General features: G+C 35.3%; 2 protein-coding genes and 1 pseudogene across 3 annotated transcripts; 1 reads left to right on the top strand and 2 right to left on the bottom strand.

Annotated features, from left to right (window-relative positions):
* Nucleotides 1–3,288: 3,288 nt before the first annotated feature.
* LOC125194636 (adenylate isopentenyltransferase 7, mitochondrial-like) lies at nucleotides 3,289–8,628 on the bottom strand (annotated as a pseudogene).
* Nucleotides 8,629–10,226: 1,598 nt separating this feature from the next.
* LOC125196816 (putative protein S-acyltransferase 14) lies at nucleotides 10,227–13,505 on the top strand. 2 transcript variants are annotated; one of them, XM_048095449.2, is made up of 7 exons: nucleotides 10,231–10,644; nucleotides 11,398–11,608; nucleotides 11,705–11,796; nucleotides 12,109–12,232; nucleotides 12,306–12,391; nucleotides 12,705–12,770; nucleotides 13,007–13,505. In XM_048095449.2, the coding sequence occupies exons 1-7, from the start codon at nucleotides 10,435–10,437 to the stop codon at nucleotides 13,130–13,132; spliced, it is 915 nt and encodes a 304-aa protein (XP_047951406.1). In that variant the 5' UTR covers nucleotides 10,231–10,434; the 3' UTR covers nucleotides 13,133–13,505. The 2 variants fall into 2 exon arrangements, with proteins under 2 accessions (XP_088925917.1, XP_047951406.1); XM_089069791.1 differs by lacking the exons at nucleotides 12,705–12,770; nucleotides 13,007–13,505 and adding an exon at nucleotides 12,495–12,698 and having other exon boundaries at nucleotides 10,227–10,644.
* A 547-nt stretch (nucleotides 13,506–14,052) lies between these two features.
* Nucleotides 14,053–15,889, bottom strand: LOC125196818 (small ribosomal subunit protein uS15). Its single transcript, XM_048095451.2, has 5 exons — nucleotides 15,748–15,889; nucleotides 15,589–15,661; nucleotides 14,679–14,817; nucleotides 14,411–14,597; nucleotides 14,053–14,254 (listed from the first exon to the last, which is right to left on the bottom strand). Exons 1-5 carry the CDS (start codon nucleotides 15,768–15,770, stop codon nucleotides 14,221–14,223), a joined length of 456 nt encoding a protein of 151 aa, XP_047951408.1. The 5' UTR covers nucleotides 15,771–15,889; the 3' UTR covers nucleotides 14,053–14,220.
* Between the last annotated feature and the right edge of the window lie 81 nt (nucleotides 15,890–15,970).

The raw sequence follows: 15,970 nt of genomic DNA, 5'->3' as shown, positions 1-15,970 counted from the left end.
TTATATACAACTATTAGTTTAATAATGAATAACTAATAATGAAATGAGACTTAAATAAGTGAATGAAATGTGATACATTCTTATTAAATACTATATTAAACATGTATGATGGATTTCAAAATGGTAAAATAAAATAATAAATGAAGGAGAGAGTATTAAAATAAAAAAATCAATGGAAACTTTACATGAACTGTATATTCTGATTATACCACGATTGATGCGGGCTAACAAGTTTTTATTCCATTTTCAAGTTCTGGCTTAACAAATCTATATAGCTAAAGATAGAAATTATTTATATAAAAGAATATATTTTTCAAATAATTCAACACTGCATAAAAATTGTAGACCCCGAAACGTCTAGAACTACTTTATTGTAAAAATAAAAAGGAAAAAATAACGCGTGACAGGTATGAAGGCATGAACAAATTAAAGGAAAACTTAGTATCAAACTCTTGTAACAAATATAAGAGATGGTTTTCTGTGCCAACCACCAACCATTCTGTCTTTAGATGAATTTTAGTGTAGAAAACAATAAATTTATAACTACTCAATACGTGTATTACCTGAATATATGTAGTGAAATGATGACAATTCTACAAATACAGAGTAATTTTATTAACAAAAAAGACTATATATATTCTTCTATATATTATAGTAGTACTATATATTTATATATATAAAAGAGAACGATAGGGCCGGGTTGGCAACCAAAGTCGTGAGGGAACCACTTATTAAATCTCTATATAAACTTTTTAAGGCTGGATTCGTGCATAAATTGAAAATGCAGATAAAACTATATGTTTTTAATAATTAATTAGATTTGTGGAATAGATGTAAATCCTTCAAATTTTTCCGTGTATATAAGAGTGTAATTTGCAGAATCTCATAGCCAGTCTCATGTATTAAGTATATATTTAATTCTTAGTGCTCACATTAATCTTCCTAATTGAAGACGACATGCCAGTATAATGCATTAAAAAAAAACAAAACAAAAATATTGTTTATTAATCTGTAAAACTCAAAGGTTCGAGTAGAAGCAAAAGACAAAAAAGTTGAGTGTGTCATTGTACTCAAGATATAATGTTTCTCTATTCGAGAATTTTATGATGCAGATACAACATTTTTAGTGCAAATTTCTTGCATATATAAACCACGTGAATTATATACATAAATGTATAAATAACGTGTTTTCCCATTAAATTTAAATGATTTCCAGTTGATCATGTAGTATTTAATTTATGCAACACCAGAGAATTTTAGAGTAATATCCGCCTCAAAAAATGTATTTCAAGAGTAATATATATGTATATTCGTGTAATACAAAAATAAATGCTATTAACACTTATATCGCATATGGAATCATACATATACCTTGTTACTTATTACTATTACTATTTTCTTATTTTACTCCTTCAGTGCACATTATTATTTTATTATGAATCATGCATACTATTTGCATTTTGAATCTTTTCCATTTATGACAAAAGTCAACACATTTAATTACCTACATTATACTATTTCTATATTGTCCAATTTTATTATCCCCTATTCATCTCTCTCTATTTGATTTATTTAAAATTCAATTTTCATCATTCTGTGTCTATAATAATTTCTGAAAGAAGATGGGACTAGAATTTTTAGTACTGCCGATTGTTCTTTCATTTCAGTGATTGAGTCAGTAGTAATATGGAATCCATGAAAGTCAATAAGTTAGTCTAAACCGAATGGGAACATTGTAGATATCAGCGTTTTGTGTTTTAGTACAGTTGTCTACAGTTATATGCATGTTTCTAATAATTTTACATTACAAATACAGTTACAAGATTTAGGATTTTTGAAACTTAGGAAGCAAGTTTCATCGTTGGCAAATAAATATATTGAGTGGAAAATCCTTCATGACATAGTATAATTTGTGAAGAGGAATAGGGAGTAGAGACAGACTTAACAAGGTGATTTTTTTAGTACAATATGTCAATATTACAATGGAGAAGTTTTCACTTCAAATTGAAGTATAACAAAAGAGCATCTACAACCATATCACTAAACTCATTCTTTCCCTCCAAGTTTCGCCTCACATTTTACTTCATTCATTACATAAGAAAAACAATCATAATCCATCATTCATGTTCTTAACTATTTATGGGTTCCATTTATTTTATATTTTCTATTTCTTTTATTTCTTATATTATTCCATTCAACTTAATTCAAATTCAAAATTCTTTAAACCCTAAAATTACATTATATTATAAATATGAAATACATAATTGAAATTCTAAAATTATATTTTATTATAAGCGATAAAATACATTATCTAAATTTGAATCACTAGTTGTCATGGCAAATTTTTCACCAAATACGTTCAATAAATCTCGCTGGAGTTGATCATGGGTGACAAAGTCACAAGACGACTCCGGACGATGTATGTATTTATGGAAAGTTGACAGGCGAACGTTGGTGTTGTGGGGTTGGTTGTATTGGCGAAGCTTTATGAACCGGGGGTATCTTCATATCACCGGATAAATTAATCGTGTTTGGCCATTCGTCTTCAATGATCATTTGTGCATTAAAATTTACAATGCACGCATACATAATGTTGACAAGCGTCTCCCAAAATCAGTTTCGACCAGACCTTTTGACGATGTGAAACAAGTAAAACTTTGAATGCTCTTTCGACATCTTTTCGACCAGCCTCTTGCTTCTGCACAAAAAGAGCACACTTAGGGTCTTGTGAGCAAGTAAGTGCCTTCACAAAGGTCAGCCACCTTGGATAGTTACCATCGAATATAGTAACCCATGTTGTAGCGTCGATTGTTGGCCTCAAATGTTATTGACGTCAATGCTCTATCGTTTAAAAATGTCGATGAAAACGCTGGAGTGGTTGAGCACGTTGCTATCATTGTTCGATCTGGGGACACCAAAAAATGGATGTCAAATCTAGAGAAGATAGTCTACAACTGCTTCTAGCACCATCGTCGGGCAGGTATACACCCCTCTCCATGTCGGACTAGAGACGATAGTGGATGTAAATAATGCATTTAAAAAATAAAAAACACAGCATCTATCATATGCTTTTATTCATTTATTTATGAGTATACTATAGTTTTTATTCTTGTATATCAAATTTTTTTTTTCTTTGCTTAGAAAAGTTGGAGACTGTAGGTTAATTTTGTACATCAAGAAGATTTTCAGCATATGATATTTTTCGAACGGAAACGACTTAAAGCCCTGGTGCAAGGCCCAAGCACCACTTTCTCCCATTCCCCTGCCGCCTCAAACACTGCGGTTGCATCATGACGGAGCAGCTCCACCCCCAACCCCCAAATCCTCCGGCAGCCTCACAATCTTCTCAATTTGACGACACGCCAACTTGTGAGTATTCGCTTTGATCTCATCAATCGCCACCTTAAGAACTTTCGCCCTCCTCTCGTGGACGAGCTCGAGCATTCCTTCCTCCCTAAAAACTCATGCATCTCCGGCACTCCCACCGCCCGTCTTATCCCGCGGCTGTAGTCACCGCTGGGATCGTAGAACCCACGCGCTTCCTCCACCATCTCGTCCACCCTCCACGTCAGCGCCGCGTGCAGAACACGCATCGCCACGTCGACCCAAACAAACCGTAAGTCGTACACGTCAGCACAGTCCGCGGCGAGAGCCTTGACGAACGAGACCGACCCGCCGGAGACGATCGGGAGGCGTGGCGGACGAAGTCAAGGAGGTGGTGTGGGACTCCGCGGCGGTCAACGATGGCGACTTTGTTGGTGGTGACGTGGAGGCCCTTGTACACCTGGATTTTGTCCGAGTTGATTACCTCGCCGCCGAAGTGGGTGGCTAGGTTGATGGAGAGCCGTGATTTTCCGGTGCCGGTGGCGCCAACCACCACCACCACATTTTTCTTGAGGTGACGTGGCAGCTTCACCGCCGCGCACAGGCGCATGATACTCATCTGCAAATTGCAACCATCGGAATTTACATGAATGCCTAGAGTAAATAAAACACTGCCTCCGTCCCCAATTGATTGTCACCCATTGACTGAGTACGTGTTTTAAGAAATATAAAGAAAAATTGGTTGAAAAAGTTAGTGGTCACGTGGGACTCACTTTTTTATAATGGTTTTATAATACAATGTGAGTGAAGTAAGTTAGTGGAATGTGAGACCTACTTACCATTTATTGTAAAAATGAAGTGTGACCATTATTAAGGGACGGATGGAGTATTTGCTTATTGGAGTACTACAATTTACACGTAATCGAGATATTCTTATTTTTCATGTCATTTAATTTCTTAATAAATGCGAACATATTTTAATGCAAAATTATTTAATTATTACCTTGTTTATTAATAAATTAATTAATACTATTTTTATCCAGTAATTTACATTTACAATGTACAGCAAATTATTAATTATGAGAAAAAACAAATATGAAGATATATAGAATAACAAGAAAAATAAATAAAGGAGAAAAAGAGAATTTTTAGAACATAGATAGGCGGTATTCGCTTTCCTAGATAAATATTATCAAGATATAATCTAGGATTGAATTGTGAGGAGGAAGAAGAAGAAGAAGAAGAAGAAGAAGAAGAAGAAGAAGAAGAAGAAGAAGAAGAAGAAGAAGAAGAAGAAGAAGAAGACTTAGGGTTAGTAATTTTTTTGTAAAAGACATAAATCTGGAGTGGAACGACGTCGTATAATAATTTATACCACATGATATATTCCCATCGTTCATGTCACGCTCAACTTTCCCCATATTCAAATTCATGAGATAATTTAGAAAATTGTCAAAATTATAATATAATCAGCCATTTTTATTCTAGTTATAAGTTAATTAAATAGAAGAGGTCATGTGATATTTTAATTGTCATTTAAATAAAATAATTTAGAAATTAGAATAAAATTTAGATGAAATAGTAAAATTTAAATATTAATTACTACTCCATTCGTCTCATCGCAATCAATTTTCCATTTTTGGGTTGTCCTATTGCAAGTGATTGATTTCCTTTGTTTAGCAAAAATCAAGTTGTTTTCTCTCTCTTACTTATTCTCTTCTCATTGTATTCTCTCTTTATTTCTCCGGCTTTGTTTCTATTAACTTAATTCAATAAATGTCATTTTCTTAAATTTCATACTCACTTCTAGTGGAACGAACAGAATATTCATTTTCTCTCTTATTCTTTCCATTGTAACTATTTTACACTCATTTCGCCCCACTTTAACTAGTCTGTTTAAACCAAACCTCTAACTTGGGATAAAACCGAGACAGTGGCTGATCTTCTTCATCTTCAGCTCGATCCTTTCTCTCTACATTCTTTTTTCTGACAAGACATGAATTAGTCACATTCGGGCATCAATATACACCCTTGTTGCATGCTTTAAGGTTAAGTCTATCTTTAAAATAAATAATTACCATTGCTTAATCAAAATTAAGCAAGAAAGTAACCCAGCATGTCTTTCAAGAATCAGTTACCTCAGTTAATTTCATATTTTGACACTTTGCATATCTCCTGTCAAGAAATATCATCAGAAATTTCAATATTATATATAAACTCATAAGAAAGGAGGAAATTACAACTGAGGTTAAGAGGGCTCGAACTCGGCACCTCATACATTGATGTCTAAGCTCCTTGCCGCTAGAACAAAGACTCTGGAAGAAATATACCTACTACTTTACGCTATTATGACTATATTTTTCCACATATCTCTATATTTTATTTTTATGCATAGCAAAAAAATTATTAAAAAAAGGGTTTATTTTATGTTGCTCTGTTATGCTAATCCAAAAAAATAGGGTTTATAGTATTTAATTTAATTTTGGTTTTATTGATTATTTCAGATAGACTGATCGGTTCGCGGTTATAACCGATAATCGAAAATATGTGAATTGGAGAACCAGAATTGGACTGTTTCTATATATTTTCAAAAAATCGGTTTGGTTAGTCAATTAACCGACGACAAACCGTTTGCCCAGCCCTAAATTCCTTTTCTCTAAACACAAAACTGAATTTTGATTTTTAATACCTAAAAATGGTTTTTGAGGATAATGACTTTTAAACTTGGAAAGGGAAAAATATTCACCCACAAGTTAAAAGAGCACGGCCACACGTTACCTCACTTATTTATTACAAATAGTTTTAAAATTTGAAACCTCAATTTACCTAATCTTTTGTATGTAATTGTTAGTAGTAAACATTAACAAAGTCAATATTATTTGAAAGAATTGTTTTGTTCCAAGTTTCCAATAAGTACGGTTATCTCATACTGGATTGAGAATCTTATGGTCTCGTTTAATGAATTATGATTTTCTGGTAATTTATTGGAAAACTAATATTTGAGATGGAGGGAGTATTTACTAATTTCCAACTCTTTTTTTGGTTCTCATTAAAAATCATGTATTTCACACTTGTTTTATAATTTGTATTTTTAACTATTCATTGAGTATAAATTAACTTTAACTCGGTAGGAAAATCTCATTCAAAAAGTTCAAAAAAAAAAATACGAAAATCACTGGACAGTTTGAAGATGCAAATGATTCTATATATATTTTTAAAAATATTTATTTTTGGTAAAAGATATTGTCAAAAAATATTTTGTTTGAAGCAACAAATGTTTATAGAAACGTTCTAGATGTTCATCGTCAAACCTTAACTGCCAACACAACGTTTTCAAAGTTGTTACAGTTTAAAAGTTTTCTAAATTTGACCAAGACTTATCAATTAAATTTAACGATTGAGAATGGAGAAACAAATCTAATGTTTATGGAAGTTTTCAACTTACCAAAGTTTAATGTATTCCATTGGATAAGATCTAGATCATTTAGGCCATCCACTATAATGCGGACTATACACCCGTTCTATCTTCATTTTTCGTCCGTCACGTCAGCATTTTATCATCCATTTCATACACTTGTAAAATAAAGTTGCAAAATAAAATAAAAATTTAAAACCACAATATGAAAATCATCATGATACTAAAAAGATGAAAATGTACAATGCTAAAATAACTGGAAAAAGCTACAAGCAAGTTTCTATGATTATTATGTGACCAATTTTCTTTAGTCATTTTACTAGAGTGAGAGAGAAGTGAAATAGGAAAAGAGATTGGAAGACGTGAGAAATAATGATGAAAATGGGAGTGACAATGGGAGAAAAATAATTCATAAAATCATCGTCTGGGCGATCTTCCGGCCTAGGGTTACGGACTATGTGAAGGGCGGGCGGCTGGGGCGAGGGCTTGGGGCAGGCATCCACTATAGTAGACAATGGCCCGGACGATGAATGCTATATTGTCCACTACAGTGAGTGCCGTAAAGCATTTTAATTAATTGGATTATCTACATTCGTATGCATCACGGATGTATTTCGACTTTTATACAAATTTTTAAAAAAGTGAAAAATATATGAATTTAATTATTAACAACTTTTCTATATATATTCACGTATCAGTCTAATTAAATACTCTACTTACTTACATGGCAAATATAAATATGAACTTCTAAATCCATCATCTTATTAAAACTTACACAAATGAAATCCTAAAGAATGAGTTCTTATTTTAATTTTTAAATTTGATATAAACAACACTTTCGATACGTATTAGATATATAGACGGAAATTTAACATGTAAAATGTCTTTGATGACAATTCTGCCCTCGAAGCAATGAAAGGTGTAGAAGGTCATTCACATACCTATTTCTTATTCATCTCTTAATTATCCCATCCCTTAATTATTCATGGGTTCCATTGCACTTTTCACTCCATCTCTTAACTAATAAAAACACCTACACCCCTCCATCTCTTAACCATCTCATCCCTTAACTATTCATCTCAATTTCATTTTTTATTTTTCTTTCCAAAACAAATTCAATTAATAAAAACACACTTCATTAAATAAAATAAAATTACAATTTAAAATCCTAAAAAATAAAAAAAAATACATAATTAAAATCCTAAAAAAATACATAATTTAAAATCCTAAAAAAATAAAAAATACATAATTTAAAATACTCTAAATTAAATTATAAAAACTACTCCGCCGGCGAATCATCCCCCGAAGTAGATGGCGATGCACCCAAGTTAGATCGAGACCGAATACCAAGTTGTTGCCTGAGATGCTCAATGTCGTCCAGATGGGCATCTATATCGGGGAGGCGTCATTTTTGAAGTGTCAACCATCGTGGCGAGTAGCTACATAGACATTAGGGTGTTTGAGCCCAAGCCCGAGCCCACCTGGCTTGATTCGCCTCGGCCCCTCCCCTTCCCCCTCCCTTTGGCCGCCTTCGCTGCCTTGGTCCCTTGCGGCTGACGTCGTGAACCGGAGGGGCCCTCTGCATCGGGAGTCCTGCCCTCAACCTCTTGTGAGGCGTTGCCTGACCCGCCCTCACTAGACGAGTATTGGCCACCCGCCGTGTGTTTCGTGCATTTCGAGTTCGACCCCGTGCAAGACGGGACACCACCAGCCCACCTTTCAAGGTGGTGGACTTGCGACCAAACATCGACATGTTTGAAATCTTTATAGGTGTCGTCTTTAAAGACCCGCAACGCCGCTCTCAGAATGTCCGCTCCACTAGCTCTGCTTTGGTAATTCGTCGCTTCTTCCCTGTATATCACGCAATTTTTTTTGACATCTTGTCGCATCGGTCCCAATGACCGCGTAACATCTTCACGTTGCGGCGGTGGTCCCCTTCGGCTTTTTTGAGTTGTAAAGTTCGGTGACTTTTTCCCAGAAACACAAGCGGGTTTGTTGATTCCCGACGACAGGATCGTACGAGACGGTGACCCAAGCGTCGTACAGAGCCAACGTCTCCTTGTGGCCGTATGGATGACGGCCTAGATGATCCCCCAGAACCTCGTCGTCGCCCTCTTCCTCCTCTTCACCTCCTCGGCATTGACGCCGAACCTGGCGGAGCCTCCATCCAGAAAATTCTCCGTAATTTGGGATAATCTCGGTGTTTGCCCATACCTCTGGGTGGAGGGACGATAGTATGCATCCACATCAAAATGTGGTGTTTGGTACGCGGCCGGCGTCGTCGAGCCTTGGGTGCCCGACGACGAACCGGAACTGGTAGCACCCAAAACATTGTACAATCCCCCCCAATCGATAGGATGACTGTTTGTGTGTAGAATGGAGAATGAAAGAGGACTAGAAGTAATAAGGGAGTATTCATAGAATAAAAAAAGAAAAAAAAAAGAGATATATTTTTTTTTACCGTTGGACGGTCATATTACCGTTTACAATTTTTTTTAAAATTTCGAAAAATCGAATTTAAAAAAAATAATTAATTATGACATCATAAAAACGACGCCCACTCGTGGGCCGACGAGTGGGCGTCACCCCTAGCACCAGCGCGCGCCATGTGGCGCTAGCGCGTGGCGAGATAGCTCGTCCCGATGCCCTTCCGCGCGCGACGCGCAACGAGCCACCTCGTCTCGACGGGATGAGATGCAGTTTGCAACGCGGTCTCATCGCTGTCTCATCTCGGCGGGACGAGATCGCGACGGCGACGAGCCGTGCTGTGGATGCTCTAAGTATTTTTTATTCTCCATCGTACTTAAGATGCAATTATTATTCTTATAAATAATAATATGGAGACATATTTCTTTACGATTGTTTTGATTTTTTTTTTTAAATATTTTCCTCTTAAAATACACTGTCACTTTAGTATCATAATAAATAAATTTCTTTTATAATATATTTTGAAAAAATAAATCATATTATTGCATAACACTATCCGCTTCATTAAATATAAAATATTTACTTTCCAGCATGATATTTTCCCTACTTCAAAACGGGATTAGATCCTTAAAACTACGACAAATTTTGTTATTTTCTGTGAAATTTAAAATTTGTGCAAAATATAACAAACTTTGTATTATGTTAGTTATTTCTGAATCTATTTTCAAATAAGATATCTTCGATAAAAAACTTATTCTACATAAATTTACCGTGAAATATTTATAATACTATACAGATTACTTTTTAATTCCGTAGCAAGTAGAATAAAAAATAACATAAATTATTACATTGATTTAGTAGTATCAAATAAGATAAAGAAAAAGACATCTAAATTGCCAGATACAATTATTGATCGGCTCTGAAAAATAATAAACAAAATGTAAAATTAATACTGATATTTTAGGCCAATTTTCAAATGCATGGAAAATATTAAAATTTAGCCAGTTTTTAAAATCAATATCCTTTTAACATTAGCTTTTATTTTTGAAATAGTCTTACTCTATATTTTTGGTATGCAAATGCAGTTGATATAACTTGTCTGATTGTCTCTATATTTCACGATTGGATTCCATGTCCACCGTACCTGGACTCATACTCGTCAGGCGGAATCGGAATCCATAAACCCTAACCACAATTCAAATCACCTAATTCTAATCCCGGCTTCTCTTTCCTGTAGCTAATTTTGATTGTGTAATCGAACAATTATCATGTATAGATCTGGTGCCGTTATGGCCTGGAACGTCTTCAAGTTCTGTACGGCGCTGCGGGGGCTCGGCTCGATCATGATCTTACTGGTTCTCGGCGTCGTCGGCGTCAGCTATTACGCGGTCGTCATCACCAATTACGGCCCTGGACTCGCTGCCGGCGGCCTCGATTCACTCATCGCTTTCTTCGTCCTCGCGCTATTCCATTCTCTGGTATTCAAATACGATTTTCATTTTTATTTGTTTCAAAAATATGATGCTATTCTGTTTGTGGAATTTTTAATTCAATGATTTGTGGAGTTTGATCCGTCCGTTTCTTCGATTTGACTCCATTGGGAAATTTAGGGGATTTTCTATGAATCTTTCTTTGGACTTGATAAGTGAAATAGAATGTTCGAGAATGACCATTTTGTTTTTGATTTAATGTGATCATCGTGGAAAAAATGATTTTTTATTTTTTTTTATTTCATGTGGTTAAGATCTTTTTAATCAGGAAGAACAGTGTGATGTGTGTTAAAACTTGTATTCTCGAAGCTTGATCAGCAAGTTTAGGAATACAGGAATGTCTACTACATTGATGATTATTGGATATTGAACTAGTCATTCTGTAAGTTGAAGTTAGTGTTCTGTCTGTCTCATCAAAAGCTATCGAGGTGTGTTCATATATATTTTCTTTTTTCTTCATTTGCATCGGGCATAGTAAAATGTGGGATCATTGTGAGATTGTTCATTCACTGTTTTGAATCAGGTGGTCTAGAATCATATGAACTAGAAAAAGGACTATGAATTATTTTGGTTTAGCTGTTTGCTGTCCAATTTGAAGTACCGATTTATATTTTGTAACTGTGGAATTACTGTCTTCTGTTTGGCTATCATCTTTGAGTTTTCTTATAGAATGGGAGAGTAACATGTTGCTGCGACACATGCTATGAAACAAAATTACTAATAAAATTACTTGTTCTGCAGTTGGTGATGCTATTATGGAGTTACTTTTCAGTTGTCTTTACAGACCCAGGCACTGTGCCTCCGAATTGGCGGCCAGCTGCAGATGAAGAAAGGGGAGATAATGACCCATTAACTGCTTCAGAATTTCCATCTGACACAGAGAATAGTAGAGTTCGCTTTTGTAGAAAGTGCAACCAGTTGAAGCCACCTCGCTGCCATCACTGCTCTGTTTGTTAGTGCTTCTTGCATAAATAGGGAGTAGGAGATTGTCAGATTTCAATATTGGTTTTTCTATGATTGATGAGTTTGTGTTGAATTACCATCTTAGGTGGGAGGTGTGTACTGAAGATGGACCATCATTGTGTTTGGGTTGTCAATTGTGTGGGGGCTTTAAACTACAAAAATTTCCTTCTCTTCCTGGTATGATATTTTAACTTGCTGAATGTGATACTGGCTGGCATTCACCAATCTAGATGATGATGTGAATCTTTAATTGATTATTATGGTTTACGAATGCTGTTTGCCATAAGATATATTTGGCACAGCAATTTTTGTTCATTGCATTTCTCTTATTATAATTAGTATTGTCTCCCAAGGATTTTTTTTCATTTCTGGCATGGAAATGAATTTGATCTGGCATTTAGTGGTTTTGTGAAGGCATTGATTAGTGATTGCATCTATACTTCATTAGATTAATGACATTGATTACATTATTTTCTTTTTTCGGTGCAGTTCTACACGTTCCTTGAGACCAGCGTTGTGACTTTATCATTACTGCCACACTTCATTCAATTCTTTAGTGATGGAGAGATCCCTGGAACTCCTGGAACTCTTGCAACCACTTTTCTTGCATTTGGTATGGTGACCTCTCCCTTTTTCCCCTTTCCTGAGTTTTATATATTATGCTGTGATATATGTAATGTTTGCAGTCCTGAATTTGGCATTTGCGCTGAGTGTGATGGGATTCCTGATTCTGCACATATCATTGGTGTGTGCCAACACAACAACTATTGAGGTATTTCACTTACACTTTGTTCTCATAATCAAGATTAAGAATGAGCAAGGTCTCAACCTTATGGGACAGCGCTGATAAACCAAGTTTTTTATATAACTTTCAGGATATGTTGAATGTCTATCTTTACTCCAGTGCTATATTTTCCAGAGCTACTTCCTAGAACTCCTTTTTTAGTCCTTCCATCTTGGCCCTTTGGTTATATTCCTCCGAAGCATGCAATTGTTACTGTCATCTGATAATATTTTTTTCTGAAATCACCTAACTTGAATTTTATTTTCTTTCTTTATTCATAATTGGGGTTTATGTATCCTAGGCTTATGAGAAAAAGTCTTCTCCAAAATGGCATTATGATCTTGGGAGAAAAAGGAACTTTGAGCAGGTAAGGCTCTAAAATTTCCAACTTCAGTGTCCTCTGGAGTAATAATTCCAACTGTATTTTGATGTCTCTTCGATACATGCAGACCACTAAAAGTAGTTGATTTCATTTCTTCAACATCCTTCATTTGTTTGTTTGGTATTAATCCAATAACATGTATCGATAGAGTATAATACACATCTTCTTAAACATTGCCTTTGGTTTGCACATGTCTTATAAGAGTGCATGTTCTACTATAGGTATTTGGGATGGATAGGAAGTTCTGGTTTATACCTGGCTATTCAGAAGAAGATCTGAGACGTATGCCTGCTCTCCACGGCTTTGAATATCCTACGAAACCCGACCTAGGTGCCCAAGAATTATGAGATTGATGATAGCGACAAACACTTGATAGATTATCACATCTTGTTTAAAAATGCTGGTGCTGTGAGCTAGGAATTCTGTTTTTTTTTCCATATAGAATTTTTGTGGCGGCTGCCTTGTTCAGAGATATCAGCTGAGAATGGTGCGGAAGGAAAGTTAATGGGTGGGAGCTGTGAAAATTATATGGTGCATGTGTGTTAGAGAAGAAAGAGCTGTCTATTCTATGATAGAAGATGCTGACTATTGTGATGTGGCAGGCCAACCCAAATTTGTTGTAACCCTTAAGCCTTGTTCTTTCCAAATGTAGATTAGTCTTACGATTATCTCTGTATTAACATCTAATCCCTGTATTATAGTGAAATTCCACTCTTTCAATCTTGCTCTTTTTTCTTATATTAAAATATATATTGAAATAAATAAATCTTATTTTCCTTTTCCCCTTTGAAAGTTGAGTTAAACAAACTTGTATATGTACAAAGAAAAAATGCTGATGCGACAGAAAAAATTAATTGTGATAAATCTTAGAGCTATTTTTTAGCCCTTATTGTGGATGCACCAATGGGTTGAGTGAATTAAGATGGGGCAGATCAGATTTTAGGATGTACCTAATGGATTTTTTAATTTTTTCATAACAGAATTTTATACGTACATTTTTAATGAAATGAGAAAGGTGTTGTATAATTCCTTATATATTAAATTCTGAATAGCACATGTGTTGGACACATAGATGGAGACGTGAAGAGTAACTGGCCCGCAGTATTTATCTTATCGTATACTCCGTTCGTCCAGCAAAAAGAGACTTATTTAGTTACGACATGTGTCCTTAAAAATATAAAGAAAAGTAAGTTGAAAAAATTAGTAAAATATGAATCCCACCTATATAAGACAAACGCCCAAAGATCAGTATGACACGAAGACCATATAAATTTAAGTCATCTTTCACAAATCAAAGAAAATGTCGTCCAATATCAAAATATGCCTCAACAACAAATAAGGAAAAGTGTCTTGGATACAGAGAATCTATTATAGGACTTCTATAATGAGATATGACTTGATTAACAAATCCTCAGTCCCCGTTAAATTCTTTCTTCTAGGCAACGAGAGTGCTGGCGGTGGTAGATTCACTGCAGAGAAACAGAGCCAAGTGACAAAATACCCCACTTAACATGGTAAGGACAAAATCATGAGCTTGTTTTTGAAGTCAGCAAACAAAGATGGCAGTTTATGAATACTACAGAAAGTCAGAAACGGCTTAGTTATCAAAGTCAATATGAACTTACTACTTCCAGACAGGTGGAAGCTTCTTGGTCTTTTTATAGTAGCGAGCAAGTCTGTGGATTCTGCTCTCAACAAGAATGAGCCTGAACTTGGAATCTTTGTCCTTCCTGTTCCTCTCTAGATGCTTTCTGATGGCAACAGCTTTCTTAATGAGGTGGTACAAATCCTCAGGAATCTCAGGAGCAAGCCCTGTGTACAGGTAAAATTTAGAAACTTGCAGCAGTCATGGATTATGATCAGAACAAAGGATGGCTAGCTGAACAGAAATACCATGTCCCTTGAGAATCCTCAAGATCTTGCTGCCAGTGACACTCTTCACCTGGGCAATGCCATGAGAATCACGAAGAATAACACCAATTTGAGATGGTGTCAAACCCTTTTTGGCAAACTTACAAATGTTTTCTTCAACCTAAATTAGGAGATGAACATTTATTGTTCATGAAATGTCAGAAATTTTATAACAAGAATAGCAAGTAAGCAAGTAAAGAGAGTTTATAACTGTAATTTTTAACTACACCAATGTATGGGGTATTCTAGAAACAAAGTTACTTCAGTGAGTTCTTTCTTAGTGGGCTGGAGGCTAACAAACAATAACATATGAAATGCCATGTATCCAAATTCCAAAGCATTACTCGAAGTGCGCATAAACCATGATTAAATAACAATCCTATGTAACTACCGACTACTCTAACAATCACTGGTGTATAAGAATTGTGAACTTTTATTGAAATGAGAATTATTACTTAGATATATACTTTAAATCCTATAAATTCATAACATAAAATTCTAGAACTGAAAATCAAGATAATTAAGTTTTTCAAGCCTCAATCTTATCTTCAGTTTTTCACTATGAGCACTAAACTGAATGTTTGAACATAAGACAAAACCAATCATGTATGAGTAGAGGAAACACATCCAAATAAAGGACATTAGTATACCAAAAAGCCCTGTATAAATCAACAAACGGTACAGAATGACCAGATTGTGCAGTTCACCCATTGAGAAAGCGAGGAAACCTCAGCGCCTATAGTGATTACTCAGAAAAAAAAAAACGATAACAAAGCACAAAACAATAAAGCATCACATTGCTCAACTAAACACAAGAGACACCATGAATAACTACTAACAAGAAAATCCGCCGAAGACAAAAAACAGGATAAAAGGAAGTGTAATCACGTACATCCTGGGAAGAGATTTTGAGCCAGCTCGGGGGCGTCCTCTTGTACGGAAGTGCCGACGCTGAAATACCCTTACTGTAATCATTGATAAAATGCAATTTCAATAATTAGAAATAGAGACATAGATAAACGAGCGAAAGCAAAGACCAAAGAAAGCTCACCCTCTGCTGTGCATACGTCCCATGGTGGCGGCTAGCTGATAAGCTGGTGTGCGGAGACGCTGTACTAAACCCTAGAGTGAAGATCGAAAAATCGGCAGTAAAAGGGTTTTTATATGTCACAAACATATTTGCAGTTCAGTCCTCCACATTTTCTTACTTTGCATTGTGCCCCTGGAATTGAATATTAGGCTTTCAGCCCAGATAGAAGGCCCGATCCTACTGA

This window comes from Salvia hispanica, chromosome 4, assembly GCF_029641045.1.
Source record: "Salvia hispanica isolate PSC_SH4W2 chromosome 4, Shi_PSC_v1, whole genome shotgun sequence".
NCBI classification, from domain to species: Eukaryota; Viridiplantae; Streptophyta; class Magnoliopsida; order Lamiales; family Lamiaceae; genus Salvia; species Salvia hispanica.
Note: the sequence above shows the minus strand (reverse complement) of the source record. Positions and strands in the feature narration are given on the sequence as shown.

What these genes read in the sequence shown, in the direction of transcription:
- LOC125196818 (XM_048095451.2), bottom strand. Translation starts at nt 15,770, where the DNA reads ATGGGACGTATGCACAGCAGAGG. An exon ending in GGACGTATGCACAGCAGAGG is followed by an intron (nt 15,662 to 15,747) that starts GTGAGCTTTCTT and finishes CAATGATTACAG; the next exon opens with TAAGGGTATTTCAGCGTCGG. An exon ending in TCAAAATCTCTTCCCAGGAT is followed by an intron (nt 14,818 to 15,588) that starts GTACGTGATTAC and finishes CTCCTAATTTAG; the next exon opens with GTTGAAGAAAACATTTGTAA.
- LOC125196816 (XM_048095449.2), top strand. Translation starts at nt 10,435, where the DNA reads ATGTATAGATCTGGTGCCGTTATGGCCTGGAACGTCTTCAAGTTCTGT. An exon ending in CTGCCATCACTGCTCTGTTT is followed by an intron (nt 11,609 to 11,704) that starts GTTAGTGCTTCT and finishes TTACCATCTTAG; the next exon opens with GTGGGAGGTGTGTACTGAAG. An exon ending in CCAACACAACAACTATTGAG is followed by an intron (nt 12,392 to 12,704) that starts GTATTTCACTTA and finishes TATGTATCCTAG; the next exon opens with GCTTATGAGAAAAAGTCTTC.